Source organism: Pundamilia nyererei, unplaced genomic scaffold, assembly GCF_000239375.1.
Source record: "Pundamilia nyererei isolate P.nyererei 1_Seehausen unplaced genomic scaffold, PunNye1.0 scaffold00240, whole genome shotgun sequence".
NCBI classification, from domain to species: Eukaryota; Metazoa; Chordata; class Actinopteri; order Cichliformes; family Cichlidae; genus Pundamilia; species Pundamilia nyererei.
Genome location: NW_005187641.1, coordinates 122,304 through 140,603, shown reverse-complemented (window position 1 = coordinate 140,603; position 18,300 = coordinate 122,304). Strand labels below are relative to the sequence as shown.

The window sequence follows — 18,300 nt, the reverse complement described above, 5'->3', positions numbered from 1 at the left end:
CAGTTCAGAGAAGAGCTTCATGGGTTACTTCTAGTAGGCTTTCAACAGGTTAAATGTCTGCATTTGCCATTTTCCTCATGCAGCATAATAGTTACATGATTCATACTTAATTCTTCTAATTATACTGCATAAGAATATACTAAAAGTTGGCATTTAGATGAGTAAATGATAATATGAGACATAAAATCCTTTTTTCTCTCTTTATGTATGCATACCATGTGTTTTAAATACAATATACCTATTACAACAAATAAAAATAGACTCTATAAAATAAAAGCTGTTTAAGTAACCTTTTCTAAAAAGGACAGAATGAAACTGCATGGGTCAGTGCTGAGATATTGGAGTTAAATAACCTTTAATGGTTTTGTTCTTTTCATGGCATTGACTTATATAACAATAAGAAAAATATGATGACATAACCACACTTATCCTTTAAGAGCACATATTTTTTTGCAACCCCAGTGCCTTTCTGTATATGAAAGACACGAGTGCACTTCCTAAAGAACGGAGAATCAGTGAGACAAGACTTCAAGTATCTGGCTTCACACAAGGCTGTTAGATAATTTGTAATTGCTCAAATTATCCATACCAGTTTCAAGGCACACACTGTACATCCCTTGCTAATGCACATTCAAATTCATAGTGCGCAGACATGATCTTTAGGTGAGCACAGATTGTGCATAGAGTGGTGGGGTAGAGGTCTCCCTGTCAACACTTTGCATAAAGCTTGGACTCCTACACAAACAGAAAGGGTGGCACCATGGGTCAAAGTGTGTGGTTGGGAATGGAGGGCTGAGCAAAGGGTATACAAGCCCTTTGGCTACGTTGAATGTCAGTGCACACCAACCATTCAGCGTGATTTTCCACTGAGTCAGGCGGACGACTCTGCTGTCATCTGCATACTGCCATACTATCTGGCATGCCAGTGTAGTATGAGTTCACCATGTTCCACCATAGCATCGTTGAAAGAAAAACGCATGGAATAAGAATCCCAGGACTGCAAGACCAAGATCTTCAGTTAGAGACACCTGAAGGAGACCGATGACCTTCATTCAAGCTGCTTTATGCATTTGTCACATCAGTGATGCTCTTCACACACAACAAGCAACTGTCTACGGAGCAGAAAAATTAGGTCATATCATATATGATCTGCTGATCTGTCAGACCTTCATGCTTTTTAGTGAGTTCAGCAGCTTTAAAGGAATAATCTGGAATTTTTACACCAATCCCACAAAGGTTTTACTTTCACAGTCATCCTTATTTGACTTCATACTGGACAAACTGCTTGAGCTTCCCATTAGGGATACATTCACATCCTCATTAGTGCTAAAAAGCCGCTCTACTAGCAAGACCTTACCATGAAATGTGTGCAAAAGAAGGACATAGGAACCATAAGACACTGAATTCTCTCCACCAACTCCTGAGAAAGCTCTCTAGCATTTGAATACACCGCCATGTCCACAAGCTAGTTGCAGATCTTGACCTTTAAGCCTCTTTGTTAACTAAAAAAGGTTATTGTATGAAAAAAAAACAATATGAAACTGTTAAGAGCAATCCAAAATGCTAGAAAACCAAAACAATGGGCTAAAAGATGCTAAGACGTGCACAGGTAATGAAAAGCTACAAAGCTTAGCAGATGTTATCAATTTACTGCAACATCTAATCAGTAAAACAATAGAAATTCAACTGCAAGTAAAAATAACAGTTTAACCAGCATAACTGGGTGTGGCTAAATCCCATTTTCCGATGGCAAGTTGAAGCTGTGTGTCCAGCATGAAAAGTAGGATGTAAAACTGCGAAAATTTATTCTGCTGTAACTTTTTTATGCACTACACAAACAATGAGCATAAAAAGTGCTACACAGCTATTCTGGACTTTCTCTTTAATTGTGAAGTGCAAATTCCTGCTGGACTGTTCTGCCCCCTGTTGGGATCCGGTACCTGCCTGCAACCTGGCATCCAACTCCTGGGTCAACCAGCACTCTCAGCACAGCTGCAGGTACCACAAAGGGAGGAGAGAGCCTGTTAGCTAGAAAACAGACTCCATCACTGTGCACCCAAAAGTAAAGAGCAGAGACAGAAAAAGGAGATTAGGAAGCAAGAGTAGTAGGATAATCAGCCTGGACCAGTGTCCTGCTTCTTTAAAGTTTCACAAAAAAGCAAAGTCATTGTCATTCTCCCTGTTACCGCTTAACAATATAAATGCAAATATGTATAAATGAACTCCATAGGCATTGGAGTCAAATGAATATGAATAAAATGTGATAAGGAATAAAAGGCAATAGAACTAGCGGACTGGTTTCCTTTAAAGTGGCCTGTGATTTGAAAATAGAGAGGATAGAAATGTAACAAGCAGAGTGATAAGACAGATAGGCAGGAATAAGATCATTTTTGGGATGCAAAAAATATTACATTATTTGAAAATATGTAGATGTTGTGTTGACTGCAAAAAATGGTAAAAAGAAGAACTTCAGAGGAGTGTTTGGAAAAGCTATGGGCATAAATGTATTTTCGTGCTGCAAAAAATTATATGATTTACTATCTTTAATGGCTAAAAAAACCTCCAGCTATGTGGTCAGAGGAGATTTTCTATCTTCTTGTGGTGCACGAGAGATGATTTCAGGTTATTTTAAGGTTGCATTCTAGATGCTAACAAACTTTCCTTTGTGACATCGAGGAAAAGTAGAGTTACAGCACTTACAGTAGAGTTGAAGCGCAGGTGGCAGATGTTACAGGAGATGATGGGTTTTTTCTTGGGTGGAGTCATGCCAAAAGTGTGGTTGATCACTGCCTTCTGCACTGGGTCCATCTATAAGGTGAAACATAAACATATACACCAAATTATTGAATTTTATAATCCAGGACCTGAGATTTTGTTTTGTATGTGCAATAATTAAATATAAATAAATATGTTTTTGCATATTTCCTTTAAAAGGTGGCATTCCTAATGATCTTATTTGCAAAATGGAGCATATTTATTTGTTGTTAAAATGTGTTCCTTTAACAAGGATTTAAATCTGCACAGATGTACAAAATAACTACCCACATTTCTACCTCCGTATTTCAGATTAACTATGAATCAGTGCTGATTTTGCTGATTACTTTGATTAAATAAGGTTGTAGATTTTTGCTTAGCGTCCTCCTGTGATTGAAAAAATTACTGTGCCGCGTGTGATAAACGTAGATTTCTGACAGAAAGAGCTGTAAGTCTGTTTTTAACATTCTGTGTAAATTATGTAAAGGCAGCAAACTGCGTATATTTTTCTAAATACGAGCTGAATATAAGCATGTTTTTAATCCCCACAGTAAAGCTGTGATATTCCAGCCATATTTTTAGCTTTAGTTGTCAGAGATGAATATTTATCCAGCCTCCCACCTGCCTGATACATTTAGCACTTTCCTCAGACTTTACTCATTACAGGTTTAAGCTGTGACTATAAAAGCCGCCCCCAAAAAACACGTGTTTTATGTGCCAGACAGAGGTTTTATATTTGGAATTTCTCATGTATGTTTATGATTGCAAGTTAAAAATAAAGTATAACGTGGCTGTGAAGCTCAAGCAAAATTCAGTTAGAATTCTGAGTTATGTTTGATGATTTGACCTGATGATGACATGAGCTTTCACATAACTGTTTAAACTGTTAAAAAATGTTAAGTATTTCACATAGAAAATGATAACATGGTAAATAAAAAATCATCTAAATGTATTTGTTCATCTTAATTTTGGTGCTTTTTTCCTGTATGCTGACATCACAAGTGGCTGTCCTGAGTTTCTAAATTTTTGCAGACTTTTACTTAAAGTATAAAAGTTATATTCAGACCTTTTAGAAAAAATACACTTTTTCACTTTCTTGTGAATAATTACATAAAAGTTCATCCCTTTTATTTGTCTACAGCAAAGATATTAAATCCACCTAAAGTTAGATCCAAAAAATAAAAAAACATTTTCTGTAGTGCTTCTGTACACATGATTTCAGTGTGGCTGAAGTGCAGACTCTCACCTTTATTTCAAAGGGTTTTTACAAAAATTTTGCATCAACTTTTTATAAATAGTCCAACATTTTCAGAACCTTAAAAATAATCTTACAATTGCCCAGCAAGCAGCTTCATACTCAGGTGAGGCCTGTCCCGTTGTTATTTAGTAACAAATAAAACAAACACAATATCTGAAGTTGATTCAAAGTACTGAATTTGTATTTTATAGCTTTAAATAGTCATTTTTAATATAAGGCTCAAATTGATATCAGTGTAAATAAGGGAGGCCATCATCATCATTAGGCTGAAGAACCAAAATCAGAAAGACCACAGAAGACAGCAAAAATGCAAGAATGGAAATACAGAGGGTTTACAGCAAGGTGCAGAGCACTGGTCGGATTAGACTTATTCCAAAATTCTCTAAAAGAGCCCGCACAGTTGTAAAAATGATTATTTCGGTTATATAAAATCAAAATTAACTTGCACCTTGTAGAAACTTGCAGTGATGAGAAGAGAAAAGCCTTTGATGATGTCCAGGGGTTCTAGACTTCATGCAGTCATTAACTGCGGGGGATTATCATTTAAATATTCAAAATAATCTTTATATTTAAATATTCGTTTGAGTCGATTCCTGAAAATGATTTCAGTTTCTTTTTGTTAACCTCGTTGAGCTAAAGCTTAAAGCTTGCACTTCAATCACATAGTGATTTCAAATCCACTGTGGTGGTGTACAGGCAACTTTTGGCAAGAAGGCAAATAAGCATATGTCCAGCACTGTCTACAACATCATAAAATATAATGTGCAAACTGTGACTAATGACTGTTTCTATAACAAATGCATGGTAAATGATAAACCTAAAGATGTAAATGGTCAAGGAGCCAAAGTTGCAGTATGTGATACATGTAAGAGAGAAAAGCAGAATGGGTTCTTACCGTGTTAAAATTGGGGAAGAGGCTAAGCGGCGAGGAGCCGTTGACCCTGAGCGGCAAGAAGTGCTCCAGCTGGGCATGAGTGTGCTGCTGAAGGGATCGACCTGGCATGGGCAGGGAGCCCAAGAGAGGGTGGACTTGGTTCTGGGATAGTGCTCCTAAAGCAGGGATGATTAAATCAGAATAAATTCTGAAAAGACACAAATTTCTATTTCAGCCTTTTTCATTTTAGGCCCCCAAAGCTGCACATCGTTCTACACAAACTAGGATAAAGAGTGATTTTAGCACATATCTGAGACTGAGACGCTTATCCACAGTGAATGATTCACTCGGTAAAGCTTTAATGACTTTAGTAATAGTGGGGGACAAATGATGAAATGCTTTGTGTGGCCTTTTCCTGCTTTACAAGTCTATAGTTTATCCTGACAAATGTCTTTGCCCTTTAGTATCTGTGATTGTCTCGGTTCTTTGTCTGAACAAGCAAACAGCTCAGTCAACATACAGAGAAAAAGAATCGTAATGAGGTTTGATGTACATGTTCACCATTTTTCTATCTTATGCATACATTACTTTACATCTCACTGGAATTTCACCAGCACTTTCTGCTTTAAAATCTCCTTCCACGTGACCTCTTGTCTCAACACACTTAACTGTAGTTGGCCTAAATGCTTTAAGACTGCACATTCTTTAAAGAGCAACATGGCAGTGACCTTTGTCTAGCCCCAGAGTAACATTAGTGTGTTCGCATTAAAAGCCACAGTTTCTTACATAAGCATGGTGATTACAGATCGTTTGTCGTGGCTGTGTATGAAAAGTCCGGAGGTTGTTCGGCTAAAAAGGTTGTTTGTAAAATATTAGAATGTAATATAAAACTGGCTTCAGAACTTTGTTACAGAAACTTTACCCTGTGATGAAAATAAACCATGTTATTGACAAAGAGGTTTAAAAAAGGCAAAATTAAAAACACAATATTTTTATATATAGCGTAAGAAAAAAGGAGAGCTTTGCCTGTGTAGGACTGAAAATGATCAACCTGCACGACTGAGGATGGAGGATTAAGAGAAATGACTAATTATGGATTTAGAGAAGATAAAGTAAAATATAATGTACATTAGGCTTATCTCCAGCACATGATGATAACACATATTAAGCATTACTTTGTGAATGACAGAGAATCTGAAGAAAGGAATTAAATAAATGGCAATTATATAAAATGTAATGTGAGTGACTGTTGTGACATAACGCCAAAAGAAACTTCCTTAAAATTTCTTATTCATAAACACCTAAACATTATGATTGCATCTAAATAGATGCAATCATAATGTTGGAGTTTAATGATGTTATATTTCAGTAAAAGCTTAGCAACCAGAAGGCAATTTTCCTCAATTTTCTGCTTCTTTTAAGTCTAAATTTCAGGATTTATCTCTGGGGATGAGGCGGTTTGAGAGTCCTTGAGCATTAGCATGCTTTTACTAATCTGGTCCTATTTTCTAAAGTATTTGAGAAGAGCAGAGAAACCAAAGGGGAGACTGGAAAGAGAAACAAACTGGAGAATGATATGTGAAAAGAAATGATATGACTAATACTGCAGAAGGAAAGGTTTTAGTAGGCATGTAAAGAGAGTTTAGGGAGTAATTTATTGTCCTGCACAGGTGCCCAAGTGTTTAATGAAGACGGCGGAAAATAAAGGAGCAGTGGACACCACAGCCTGTCTTATTTTATCATTGCCTGCCACTGCAAAAGCCTCGGGGCACCTTCTTCTTACTGTGAAAATGTTAAAGTAAAGAAACCTGCCAGAATTTGTTTGGATATAATTAGATACTTTATAGGAAAGTAATGAAGGCTATAAACACGTGAAAGAGTAAAGTTCATGCTTGCACATACACTGCATGCTGCAGGGAGGTCTCATGAAGAAATCCTTGAGGCCCAAGATGATACTATAATTCTAATAATGCACTGTACTTGTTCTGTGGTACTGTGGAAGCAGTAGTTTCTATGAAGACTGGACAGTAACAGAAGCATGATAAAATGGGCCAGCTAGTGCTGCACACAACAGGATCTGCAAATGTAAAAACATATTAAGACTTCATGGAAATCTTTTGTGCGCTGGATAATCGGTGCCTAGTTAGTGACCGTGCAATCTCAACTAAATCGTTCTCAGATCATGTCAATTTGGCAATCTCTGTTTTGCTCACCATACAGACTTTTTACCTTTTTCAGCCAAAGCCAGCTCAAACATGACTGTTCACTCAAACTCAGACTTCAAACAGATCACAGAAACCACAAAGTTTCCAGTCCCCAAAACAAACCAAACAAAACTATCAGAACATTTATTTGCAAATTTCGATGGCTGGCGGGTGTTGCAACAATGCAACAATACTCTAATAACGACAATAATTCTTGCTTATGTTGGTGTGTCATGTAGTGCAGGTACCACCTATCAAATTAAAAAGTCAGCTGCTCACAGTGACAATGTAAACACTGTCTTTGTTCATGATCTTAGCAGAGCATGAAATGATGTGCATATTTGTACCCATTTGATAAACTGCGTTCACACAGAAGGCAATCCAGTCATCACATGCTGCTTGGCTGCTAGTGAAGAGTTGTATGGCTCATTAAATAACACTAATGTATTTACTGCCCCATCACATGTCAATCAATATTGTCCTTCATTCTCATTGGTAGTTGCTTCAATTGTTTGCCTTAAAGTTGAGAAAATCTCAACTTTTTTCCCCTCTTGAAGCATCAAATTGAAATTATTATCATAATAACAAATAAAATTTAAAATGGGGCAGCACTGTCGCCTTACAGCATAAATATCCTGGGTTTGAATCCACCATCTGGCCAGTTACTCTAACTTCCACCGTCCAAAGACACACAGTTAGATTAATTGATGATTAATCTGAAAATTGCCCACAGGTGTGAATGTGAATGGTTTCTCTGTGTTAGCCCCGTAACACAATGGCGACCTGTCAAGGTGGACCCCACCTGGATGAAGTTGAAATGAAAATGATAACCACATTGCTTAAAGATTAAATTCCCACATCTTATCAGCAGCTACTGAGGTACTCAGATGCTTATGCAATATCAAGCTGGACAGAAACACAACTAAACAAACTGAAACTGATAAACATAAAGAGAAGTGAACACAATAAACTCAGTAAAGATGCAGAGAATAGCAAGTCTTGGCTACCAAATGACTCCACGTGTTGAGACAAATATAGAGGTGCAGCACAAATTAGCACTGAATTAGCAATAAATTTAAAAAAAATAAAAAATCAACAATAAGCCAACAAACAAACATACTATTTGACAACAACCACCAACCACACCCTCTGTTTATTTGATGCTTTGCAGCCACTCCACTGCGCCAGGTATTTGTTGGAATTAGAATTTGAAATAAAGAGTGATTAGAGCTGATTGTCACTATTTACTTGATCCTGCGTTTTTAATGTGCTAATCTCCCTGAATATCATGCATGCATAAAACACACACTTTTGTTTTCTAATTCCAAACTCATTTACATGCTCCACCAGGACTGTTTGTGTCACTGGTGTCAATAAAGTGATTTGAACTGAATTAACACCGTATTGAGAGTGAATGACAAAGTAGCAACAAATGAGAGAGCGAAAGAAGAACAGTAACAGGCAATCACAGGCAGAGGACAGACCCTTTCCCCCCCTCCAGTAGACTGATGTGCTTAATCTCCCTGTCAGTATGACTTTTGGGGACAACGATTCCCTCTCCTACACAAATCTGTAATTGATCTTATTAATCTCCTATGCATATATTCACAAAACACATCAGGGCGAGACGTTTAATTAACTGCGTTTGGTGCTGAACAAGCTAGAAACTGCCATCAGCTGTGAGAATCTGTACAACATCTGCCGACAAGAAGAACGTGCTTTTGACGGGACCTGTCTGTTTCAAAATTACCCATCTCATTTACGTCCAGAGAGCATCTCAAAAGATTCACTCTGGCAGACTGGACAAAACAAACGAATGCCATGTTCACATTGTTTCATCCGGTCATAATGGGAATGTGTTAAACACTATGGCTCTGTAAGCGTTAAGAAATAAAACACCGTAACTTTAAAATTACAACCCTAAACTCGTGAACTCAATTACTGTGTAATTAGGTTGGGCAGAGAAGAATTTAGTTTATGAAACATTTCTAATAAACACAGTTAAAGCATCATTACCAGTGACTATGTTTACATTGGCACTAATATGCTATTAATATTCATATATCCCATACATGATACAAAATAAGTCTTTTGATATCTAAACAGCATTTTTTTTAAAAACCCTATCAGCTCTGTGTTTTACAAACCAGGTAGCCAGACTCGAGATCGACCCCAAAGCCTGCATTTCTGGTCTGAAGAACATACAACTTATTAGCAGATTTTAAGATGTGCAGTTATTGCACTGATGACCTTGTTGTGAACTGGTTGTGAGGAGGAGGTGGACCAGAACACCAGTGACACCTATTTCCATTCATGGGGTCTGTGTGGAGACAGTAGAGGATTACAAATACCTCAGTGTTCACATGGGCAATAAACTGGCCTTCATAAAAAACACAGAAGCCCTGTACAAGCAGGGGCATAGGGGTCTCTTTCTGAGGCTGCCGAGATACTTAATAATCTGCCAGCTCCTGAGGATCCGCAGGAGTCTCTGGTGGCCAGTATTTCTATGCTGTGGTGTGCTGGGGGCAGCAGACACCAACAGACTTGACAAACTCAACAAAAGGCCAGTGACATACTGGGGGTGGAGCTTGCAGACAATATTGGAAAACCCTTCACAACATCTCCATGCTGTGCTGTGAGCACATTAAGCAGAAGACTCATGCCACCACGAAGCCACAGGATACCGTGTAGCTGTCAAACTCTAAAAGTCCTCCAGTCATGATTACTGACTGACACCTGAATTATTTTCATTTACATTATCTTGTATGTTTTGCATATAAAATTGCTTAACTTTATACAGTTTTGCAGTTTTTATTTCAAAATCTTACAGTTGATATTTTTCTGGGTTTCATATTTATACTACCGTTTTCTAACATATTTTTTTCTATCGGTCATATTTAAATTTGGAGGCTATTACGTAGCAATTTCCCCTTGGGATTAACAAAATATTCAGATTCTGATTTTCAGGAATCTTTCTTTTCACCGTTTCTGTGTTCATACACCACTTTGCTTTAAATCATTTGTTATTATTAAATTCTGGCTCCCCCTCTTCACTTTCAACGGGTCATAGCAGATAGCCGCCCCCTCCCTGCACTTGTTTCTGCTGGAGGTGTCTTCCTGTTAAAAGGGAGTTTTTCCTTCCCACTGTCACCTAGTGGTTGCTCACTGGGGGTCGTCTGATTGTTGAGGTTTTCTCTCTATTACTGTTACAATATACTGTTACTGTTACAATATAAACCTTGAGATGACTGATTTGGTCCTATATAAATAAAACTAAATTAAATTGAATTGTTTGACAGAATGGAAGAGGGTGGTACTGTCTGCCTGGACAAACACCACAGGAAAGCTTTCAAAAGATTTTACATAAACCAAAAAACATGATTAAATTATTTTATCACACCTATGAGTAAGGGGAATATACCCTTAAACTTGATCATGGATATACTGAGTAAAAATTGAATTCATTCAAATGAAAGCTGATCAGCAGCATGTATGCAGACAAGCTTTATGAGCTTCCCCTGTGTATTTTCCTCATGCTTTCGCAATTCTAGGCATAAAGAGGACCATAGAGGATTGGCATCTTTTTGGCCAAGAGCATCGGGAACATGCAAGGCAGAAAACAAATGAGCCATCTTTGTGTTTACACATGAATGGAGTGAAATAAAGTGACGATATTGCTCTTCGCAGCTTTTCGAGTGTTACTAGAACATTTCGGTCAAATTTGATAACCAACTTGCTTCATTTGCAACACTCAAAAAAAACATTTTCCCTCATTTAAACCCTTTTCCTATCATTGTGGTTAGTTAAAATGCTTCTTGGGTGAGTGCATATCATCTAATGACAGCAGCAGTTGTTGCATCAAACAGCCCAGCATTGTTCTTGGGAGTCGGGCAGCATCTTGGTATGCATTTTTCCTTTCCCCAAATTAAATCCTTAAATGAAGGGCCTCACTCCTATAGCCTTGTGCACACATACACTGCAGCATGTGGAGAAATTCAAAGCTCAATACTGACACAAGTATTGTTCACTTCTTTCTTGATACTATAAATGTAAATCCACCTTTCAAAATGAACCAATCCCTGCTCGCTAATCAGCATTCACATTCTTTTTCTATGCAGGAAAGCTAAAAGTGTAGGTCACAGCAGCCAACCAACCCATACTGAGACAGGATAAAAGATTATGAGCTGAAGAAATTACAGCACGGTAAGAAAAAAAACGAGGAAAAGCTTAATCTCTATTATTTCCAAGATTAGTCTCTGGGTGACTCAATATCACAGCAATCACAGAGGGGGGGAAATGGCATCTTTTCATGAAGAGTGGAGGAAAAGGGGGGAAGGGGTGAGAGACTTCCATAGAGGCAAATCACAGTAAAAGCATCAGAGGAAAGGCTTCTTTGCTCTTTTCATGGCAAACGCATTTCCTGGGATTATCTGTCTGAGCCAGACTCTCTGTGTTCACTCTGAACCAACATGGTGGAGTGCAGGCACGCTCTCATTCCTGACACCAAAAAAACCCATCCCTTCTCTGCGTGCCATTAATGGTTTGTGACATTAACGGCTGAATTAAGGCTGTTTCCTAATTTAGCAACATTTAATTCAAAAAGCACAGATTTCTTTCTTTTACCACTCTCAAACTACATTTAATGGATTATGGAGGCTTGTAGACTGTTTTCATCTGATTTGGTTAGGGAGACCAGAGTCATTGTTGTGAGCTGAATCTAAAGAGGTATGAAAACTGGAATAAACTGCTGAAAATTTGGTCCCTGTTAATAAACTTGAACTGTCCTGACGTCAACTTGCAGGTATGAGCTTAAAGTCATCTTCACCCCTTAAATTAATGGGGTCACGATGAATCAGATTGGCTTTCTTGGTGATCTTTATTATTTCTAAGTTGGATAAATGTAGTTTACAGTATGCAGCTGTGGTGTTTAAACAATTATCAAGTACTATGCATCTCAAAAATGTAAACATTTTAAAAGCTAAACAGAATAGTCATTTTTCTTAGCTCTGAAAATCTCACTCAATCCCTTCATTTATCTGAAAATTCAATTGGAGATATTTTTGAACTGAGCATTGCCGTGGTTTTCAGGAATTTGTTGTTGTTCTCATTCTTATTATTGTAAGATCTCCTCCCTCCTATTTTCTTTGTGTTTCCTTTGTCCATTTTCCCCTCGGTGTTTGTATCTGCTGGATCATTTTGTGTCTTCTTGTGGTAAACACTTTCTTTGTGTAGCTTTATTCTTTGTATGTCCTATCCTAGTAGTGGAATAGTCTTTTTTGTTTGAAGAGTAGGGCCAACTACCTAAGTCTATAGGAAAATTAACCCACTGCTCTTTTAATCTACGTTTGAATTTAAGATCTCAGTTGCTAGTTTTTACAAATTATAGAGTTATACATATAATCAAACATTACAGTCACAGCTGTGCTTCATATTCTATATGGTGGGATCTTAAAATCACAGACATTTCCTATACTTAACATTAATCTTTGAGTTAACTCTGTCATTACAGTTTAATCAAAAAGGCAGGATTAGGAATGTGTAGCTAAAAAGGCAAGAAAAAAAAAGTATCCTCTGTTGATAGGGTTGCTGCAAGCCTGCAAAACATATTGTCAAATAATGAAAATTGAATGGTATGTTTTCCAGTCCATAATGGCACGAAGCACACAGCTTTTCTGAGTCATAAAACAGAAGTGGTTAGTGCACTGCGCTTTTGCAGTAATGATGATGCCATTCGTTGCTTACACAACGGGCAGAGAGCTCGGTATTTATGATGAGCTCTGGAGGATGAATTAGCATCCATTAGGACTGCCATTGACAGCTCCGTTAAGCTCTCGCCGCTGGAAACAAAAAGTGGAAAGTGAAGGCCTAATTTCCATGATGGCTTGAAATACTGCCCCCGCCATGCTCTGTGTGGTTTTGAAATAAATCATCTTTATTGTGACAAAGTACATTTAGGCCACAACTGGCAGCCAACAGGCAAGTTCTCCTGCTGGCTGTCAACGTCTATTTAAAGTCATACAGACGCAGCTGGCAGAGCCAGCGGCTTCATGTGAGTTTCTACCTGCAGGGCACCATCCAACCCAGATCAGGCTCCCTGTGGTAATCTGTCCTACTTTCAGCTAAACCACTGTGGGCCCATTTTCACCCCAGGGTCCGTAAACTCTTATTGAATTTGTTCAAGGTGAAATTCGGGAGTAGTGTCCTCTGGTCAAAGGAAAATCACAGGATACCGTTGTGGAAGCTTCAACAGCATGTAAAATCCGCATGTGGAAAAGAAAAAAGAAAAAGAATGTCTCCATAACCTTTTTAACCTTTTAATCCACAAAGCAGCAAACCAGCAAGCAAATTTCATCAGACAACTTAACAGAAGCTGATTCACTTCCTGAGATTTTTTGCATCTTATTTGGTATAATGTTAATACTACAGCAACATATAACTAATCAGGGTCTCTGGTGAATTGTGGGTGTTATTTTGACTATTACGGGTTTGATTTTTGGTGACAGATTATTTGAATTGCTATCTTTACGTCACAGACTTTGTTTAAATGATGTATTCTACAAAATAACCACAAAAGATAAACAGGCACCAGGAGATAAAGCTAATCTACAGGGAAATTAACATGATTGCACTATCAGGGCTGCTCAGTGTGTTTTGTTTCCTTCACTGACCCTCTGCCCTTTACAATGCATTCTGCACATCATTATCAAATAAACTGCCACCATCTGCTTGAATTGAGATAAGCTTCCGTCCAATCAGACCAGCTGAATAGCAGTTAGCAAATGTGTAGCACATACTTATTGATATTTAAAGCCTGCGCGCAGCTTTATCCGCCTCATGAACTTAGTAATTAGCAGCTTTGTATCTCGATGCTCCTCTCTGAGCTGCAGTAAATGTGGGTGTCTGCCTGATGGAGTGAGTCTGAAGGCTGATGCCTTAGTGGCTTCAGAGAGGACAATCTAACTTCGAGAGATCTTCATCAATGTTGCATTAAAGACGGCAGCTGAATTTATTACAGATCTATTGTAATATTTTTTATGGTTTTGCTGTTTATTTTAATTAAAAGGAAATAGGTTTACAACAATGCTGCAAAGTTAACTGTCACAGAAAATGAGTCCCTGCAACTAAACAGTCATTGTAGAGTCACAACTTGATAACTGCAGCAGACAAGATTTGGCTTTCTTCAGTTGGCAATGTAAAGGTTGATGTATTTTCTTTAGCCTTCCCAAAACACAAAAACAAGAGAGAGCAAATCTGCTTACGTGAAAGCTAAAAACAAATGCTCAAAATACACATTTACAGTACTTCTGTAGTATTTTACCACTTTGCAAAAGATCCATATGTAATGCTACACATAAGAACAGCTGAAAAATGAGAGAATGTGAAAACTACCTGCCAAAACTTTTACAAAGCCACCATTTTATGATTTTTACTGAAATTTATCTAGCTCAGGTCCAGTGAATAAATGGACTGGTTCTTAGCACTTTTCTACTCTCTTTGAGCTCTCAAAGCACCCATTCATACAAGCACTTTTTGTATCCAACATTCACATCAGGGGGGAATCTATGACTCAGTATCGTGCCCATTGATACTTTGGCATAGAGACTAGAGGAACCAGGGATTGAATCGGCAACCTTCTGAACAGTAGATGACCTGCTCTACCTCCTGGGCTGCAGCTCAGTAACACTAAATAACACACATGCACAGTGGCTGAGGTAAAAAATATACACATGGGACGATCGTGGCTCAAGAGCTGGCAGTTCGTCTTGTAATCAGTAAGTTGCCGGTTCGAGCCCCGGCTCCGACAGTCTCAGTTGTTGTGTCCTTGGGCAAGACACTTCACCCGTTGCCTACTGGTGGTGGTCAGAGGGCCTGGTGGCGCCAGTGTCTGGCAGCCTCGCCTCCGTCAGTGCGCCCCAGGACAGCTGTGGCTACAATGTAGCTGCCATCACCAGTGTGTGAATGGGTGGATGACTCTCATTTGGGGTCCACTATTCATACTGCTTTGACTTGCAGACAGCTTTGCTACCAGTCTCTAATCCAGCCCCTCCTTTTATGTTGTACCCGACTTCATTAATAGGATATCTATGAAGGGGAGTTGCGGCCTATCCCTATGAAGGTTGCATGGCTGCTTCTCAGCTCAACTTGATGCTTCAAAACAATGTGATGCTTTTTTCCCCCCACTACATTTCACTGCAGTTGACCTAATCATGCACAAATTGTACCAGTTTATTACATGAATTCAGATAGAGAGTATCTTAATTTGCAGTCAACCTTTTTGGGGGGGCAATGTCATGTCTCCTGGCAGCTGCATATTTAAGCAGGTTTTGCATTTCACTGCTTGATTTCCAAGGCACGTTGTCAGAACCGGAGACACAATATTTTCATTCCTGTCAGCATTTCAGCAAAATACCAAAACGTTAATCCATTTTGCTGACAAAATGCCTGGAGTGTGTACGTATGTGTGTTCACTTGCTACTGTGCGCTCATGTGTGCTGTATCTTTAAATGAAGTGTTTAAAAAAACCCAATCATTTGACAGACAAACAGAAAATGTCTTCAGACAGCAACCAGACATGAGCAGTAGCCAGTGGGTGGTAGAAAAGGTTGTTCTAGTTTCACACCCAAGCAGTAGTTTAAAAATAATTAAAATATCTTTCCTTAGAGTTTATGTAGGTCTCAGACAAAGGCATAACCACATAATACCAACTGCTGTGTTGAGGGCACGGAAGGTGTATTAATGCAAATGTCCTCAAGAGTCACGGATAACAGAGAAGAAAACAGAGTGCATTATTATTTAGCTTCAGAGTGCTGGAGAACTCTGAGACCGACTGTCTGCATTTCTTGATTTGGCAGAATACCAGACTTTGCCAGTAAATGAAAACCAAACAGCTGTGATACAGTACCACTAATCAATTGTCCTTGTTGGAGCATCAATATCCACCACAAATTAAATTTAAAAAGGCCTTAAATTGTAAATATTGCATTCAGAATTTCATTAATATTTTCAAGCTACAACAAATATCAAATTATGCAAATCAACAACAAAATTAGACCCATCGTTTGGTGAAGTAAATAACCCAATGTTCTGCCGGGGGAAAAAAAAAAAAAAAAAAATCGGGTGCATGTGAACATACCACCCACGTAAACATGAATGTAGACCGTGTGCACCACCACACGGCCTGAGCAAAAACAGGAGTAGGAAACCAAAAGGCTACGGCAGCGGTCCCCAACCTTTTTTGCGCCACAGACCGGTTTAATGTCAAACAATATTTTCACTGACAGGCCTTTAAGGTGTCGTGGATAAATACAAAAAATAAAATGATACAACCAAGACAAAAACAGTGGTATTTTGTAAATATAATAATAAACGCGAATTCACTGTGTAATTGTGTAACTTTATTAGCAGCGTCCTCCTGAAATGCACCAACAACATTGAGAGTAACATCCTCCGCTCTGCCCCTTAATGCTCTCTGGTCCCTATGGTAACACTTAAATATTTCTTTCAAAATAAGACACAACTACAACACGGGAAAAGCCCAGGGAAACAGAGTTAACGATAAAAACCCTGAAAACCAAAAATTTCACACCTGAGCTTCAACTCTCGCAGCCCGGTACCAAATGACTCACGGAGCGGCATGGGTCCGTGGACCAGGGGTTGGGGACCGCTGGGCCATGGCAGGGGGGCCTCAGTTTGAGCCCCACTGAGACCATTTCTGGTGTGTCCACCTTGCCCCTGCTCCTGGTGCATGTCTACTCTCTATAACAGACTTGGAGCTACAGTAGCCCATTGGTTGTTCACAACTGGCCTGTGCGTCAATGGGAAATCACAAATTTCATTCATTTACTGGTCACAGGTAAAGTGGTGCGCATAGTTTTTAAAGAGCAGAATGCTGCATTTAAGGATTACAATTTGAATCGCTTTTATGAAACTAAACACGCAGAGTAACACAAGAATTTGACTGATGCAGAGTGGGACATCTGAATCTTTGCTAACAACGATGAAAAACAACAAAGACTTTTTCAAGCTTTACACATCCAAGACATAGTAAAACACAGTAAAGACCAGATTTGTTATTTCCCACAAAAATCACAAAAAACAGTAAGCATTTCTCTGATCAGGAGTTTATCAAACGTTGCTTGCTGGACTCTGCCCTGAAAGAAAAGAAGCATTTGGGGATATTTCCCTGGATGAAAGCTGTGATGTGCATGACACACCCCAGTTACTAATCTCTTTAAGTGGGATAGCAAAAGAGTTTGAGATTATGGAGGAGTTGGCTGCAATGCGCTGAATGAAAGCGTGTATGACAGTGATTTGTTCAAGCTAAATGCTAAATGCATGCTTGGAAAGGCCGGGCTGAAATTGGACAAAATATAAATGTCAGTTCTTACCAGTAGCAGTTTATAAATAGATAAAATGAATATTGAGCAGAACTGAGTTCAACTTAGTGTTGCATGCCAATAAACGATCAATAGGGAACACTGATGTCCCGCCCCTGCTCTATACTATCGTGTCAAATAAAGGGAAACTAAAACTGGCTAAAGGAACAAAACAAAACAAACATAATTACTGGATTGCTGTTTTGTTTTGGTTAATTCCTGATAAATTTTGTAATCTTTGGCTCTTGTCGATTGTTGTTAGTTTTACTTGCTTTGGAGGTTTCTCTTGTTAACTGCTTACTGCCTGATCAGTTTCACCTGTGGTGCCTTTCACACCTGTTCCCCTTCACCAATTAGTTATATGTTTATTCACCAACCCATGGGTCCTTGTTTGGAGTAGGCCCAGCTGTTACACTACCAATTATGTCATGTCAGACAGTACCAGAGACCCTCAGATAACCTGTTTCTATTCATAGGGGCAGCATAACCAAAATGTAGAACTCATTAAATTTCACTCATTTTTCACAAAAAAAAAATCCACATTTTGTAAATACTTCTATTTAAATATAACCCATTAAATGCAGATAAAAAAATAAAATGGAAAACCCAGGAATCGCTGTCATGTTTTGTCTGTTGACTGTCTGAAGACGGGCAGTAACCAGTAATCTGTAGTTGGTGTAGTTCCAATAGAAATTACGTAGGTAAGCAGTAATCGGTTCCAATGAATTTTCAATAAAGCTGACAGCAATAAAAATGTTCCTTAGATTACACAAGAATAGGCTCAAATCAAAAGAACATGATTAATCACTCTCAAGCCTCTCTGATGTATTGGTA

The 18,300-nt window shown here is 38.5% G+C and overlaps 1 protein-coding gene across 2 annotated transcripts in view; it reads right to left on the bottom strand.

Annotated features, from left to right (window-relative positions):
- LOC102203030 (zinc finger protein 385B-like) overlaps nt 1–18,300 on the bottom strand; it is a 74,207-nt gene that overhangs the window by 7,463 nt on the left and 48,444 nt on the right. For both annotated transcript variants that reach the window (XM_005749227.1, XM_005749228.1), the window contains 2 exons: nt 4,908–5,062; nt 2,701–2,808 (listed from right to left, as the gene is read on the bottom strand). In XM_005749227.1, coding sequence (XP_005749284.1) covers nt 2,701–2,808; nt 4,908–5,062 — 263 coding nt within the window. The remainder of the gene's footprint in view (nt 1–2,700; nt 2,809–4,907; nt 5,063–18,300) is intronic.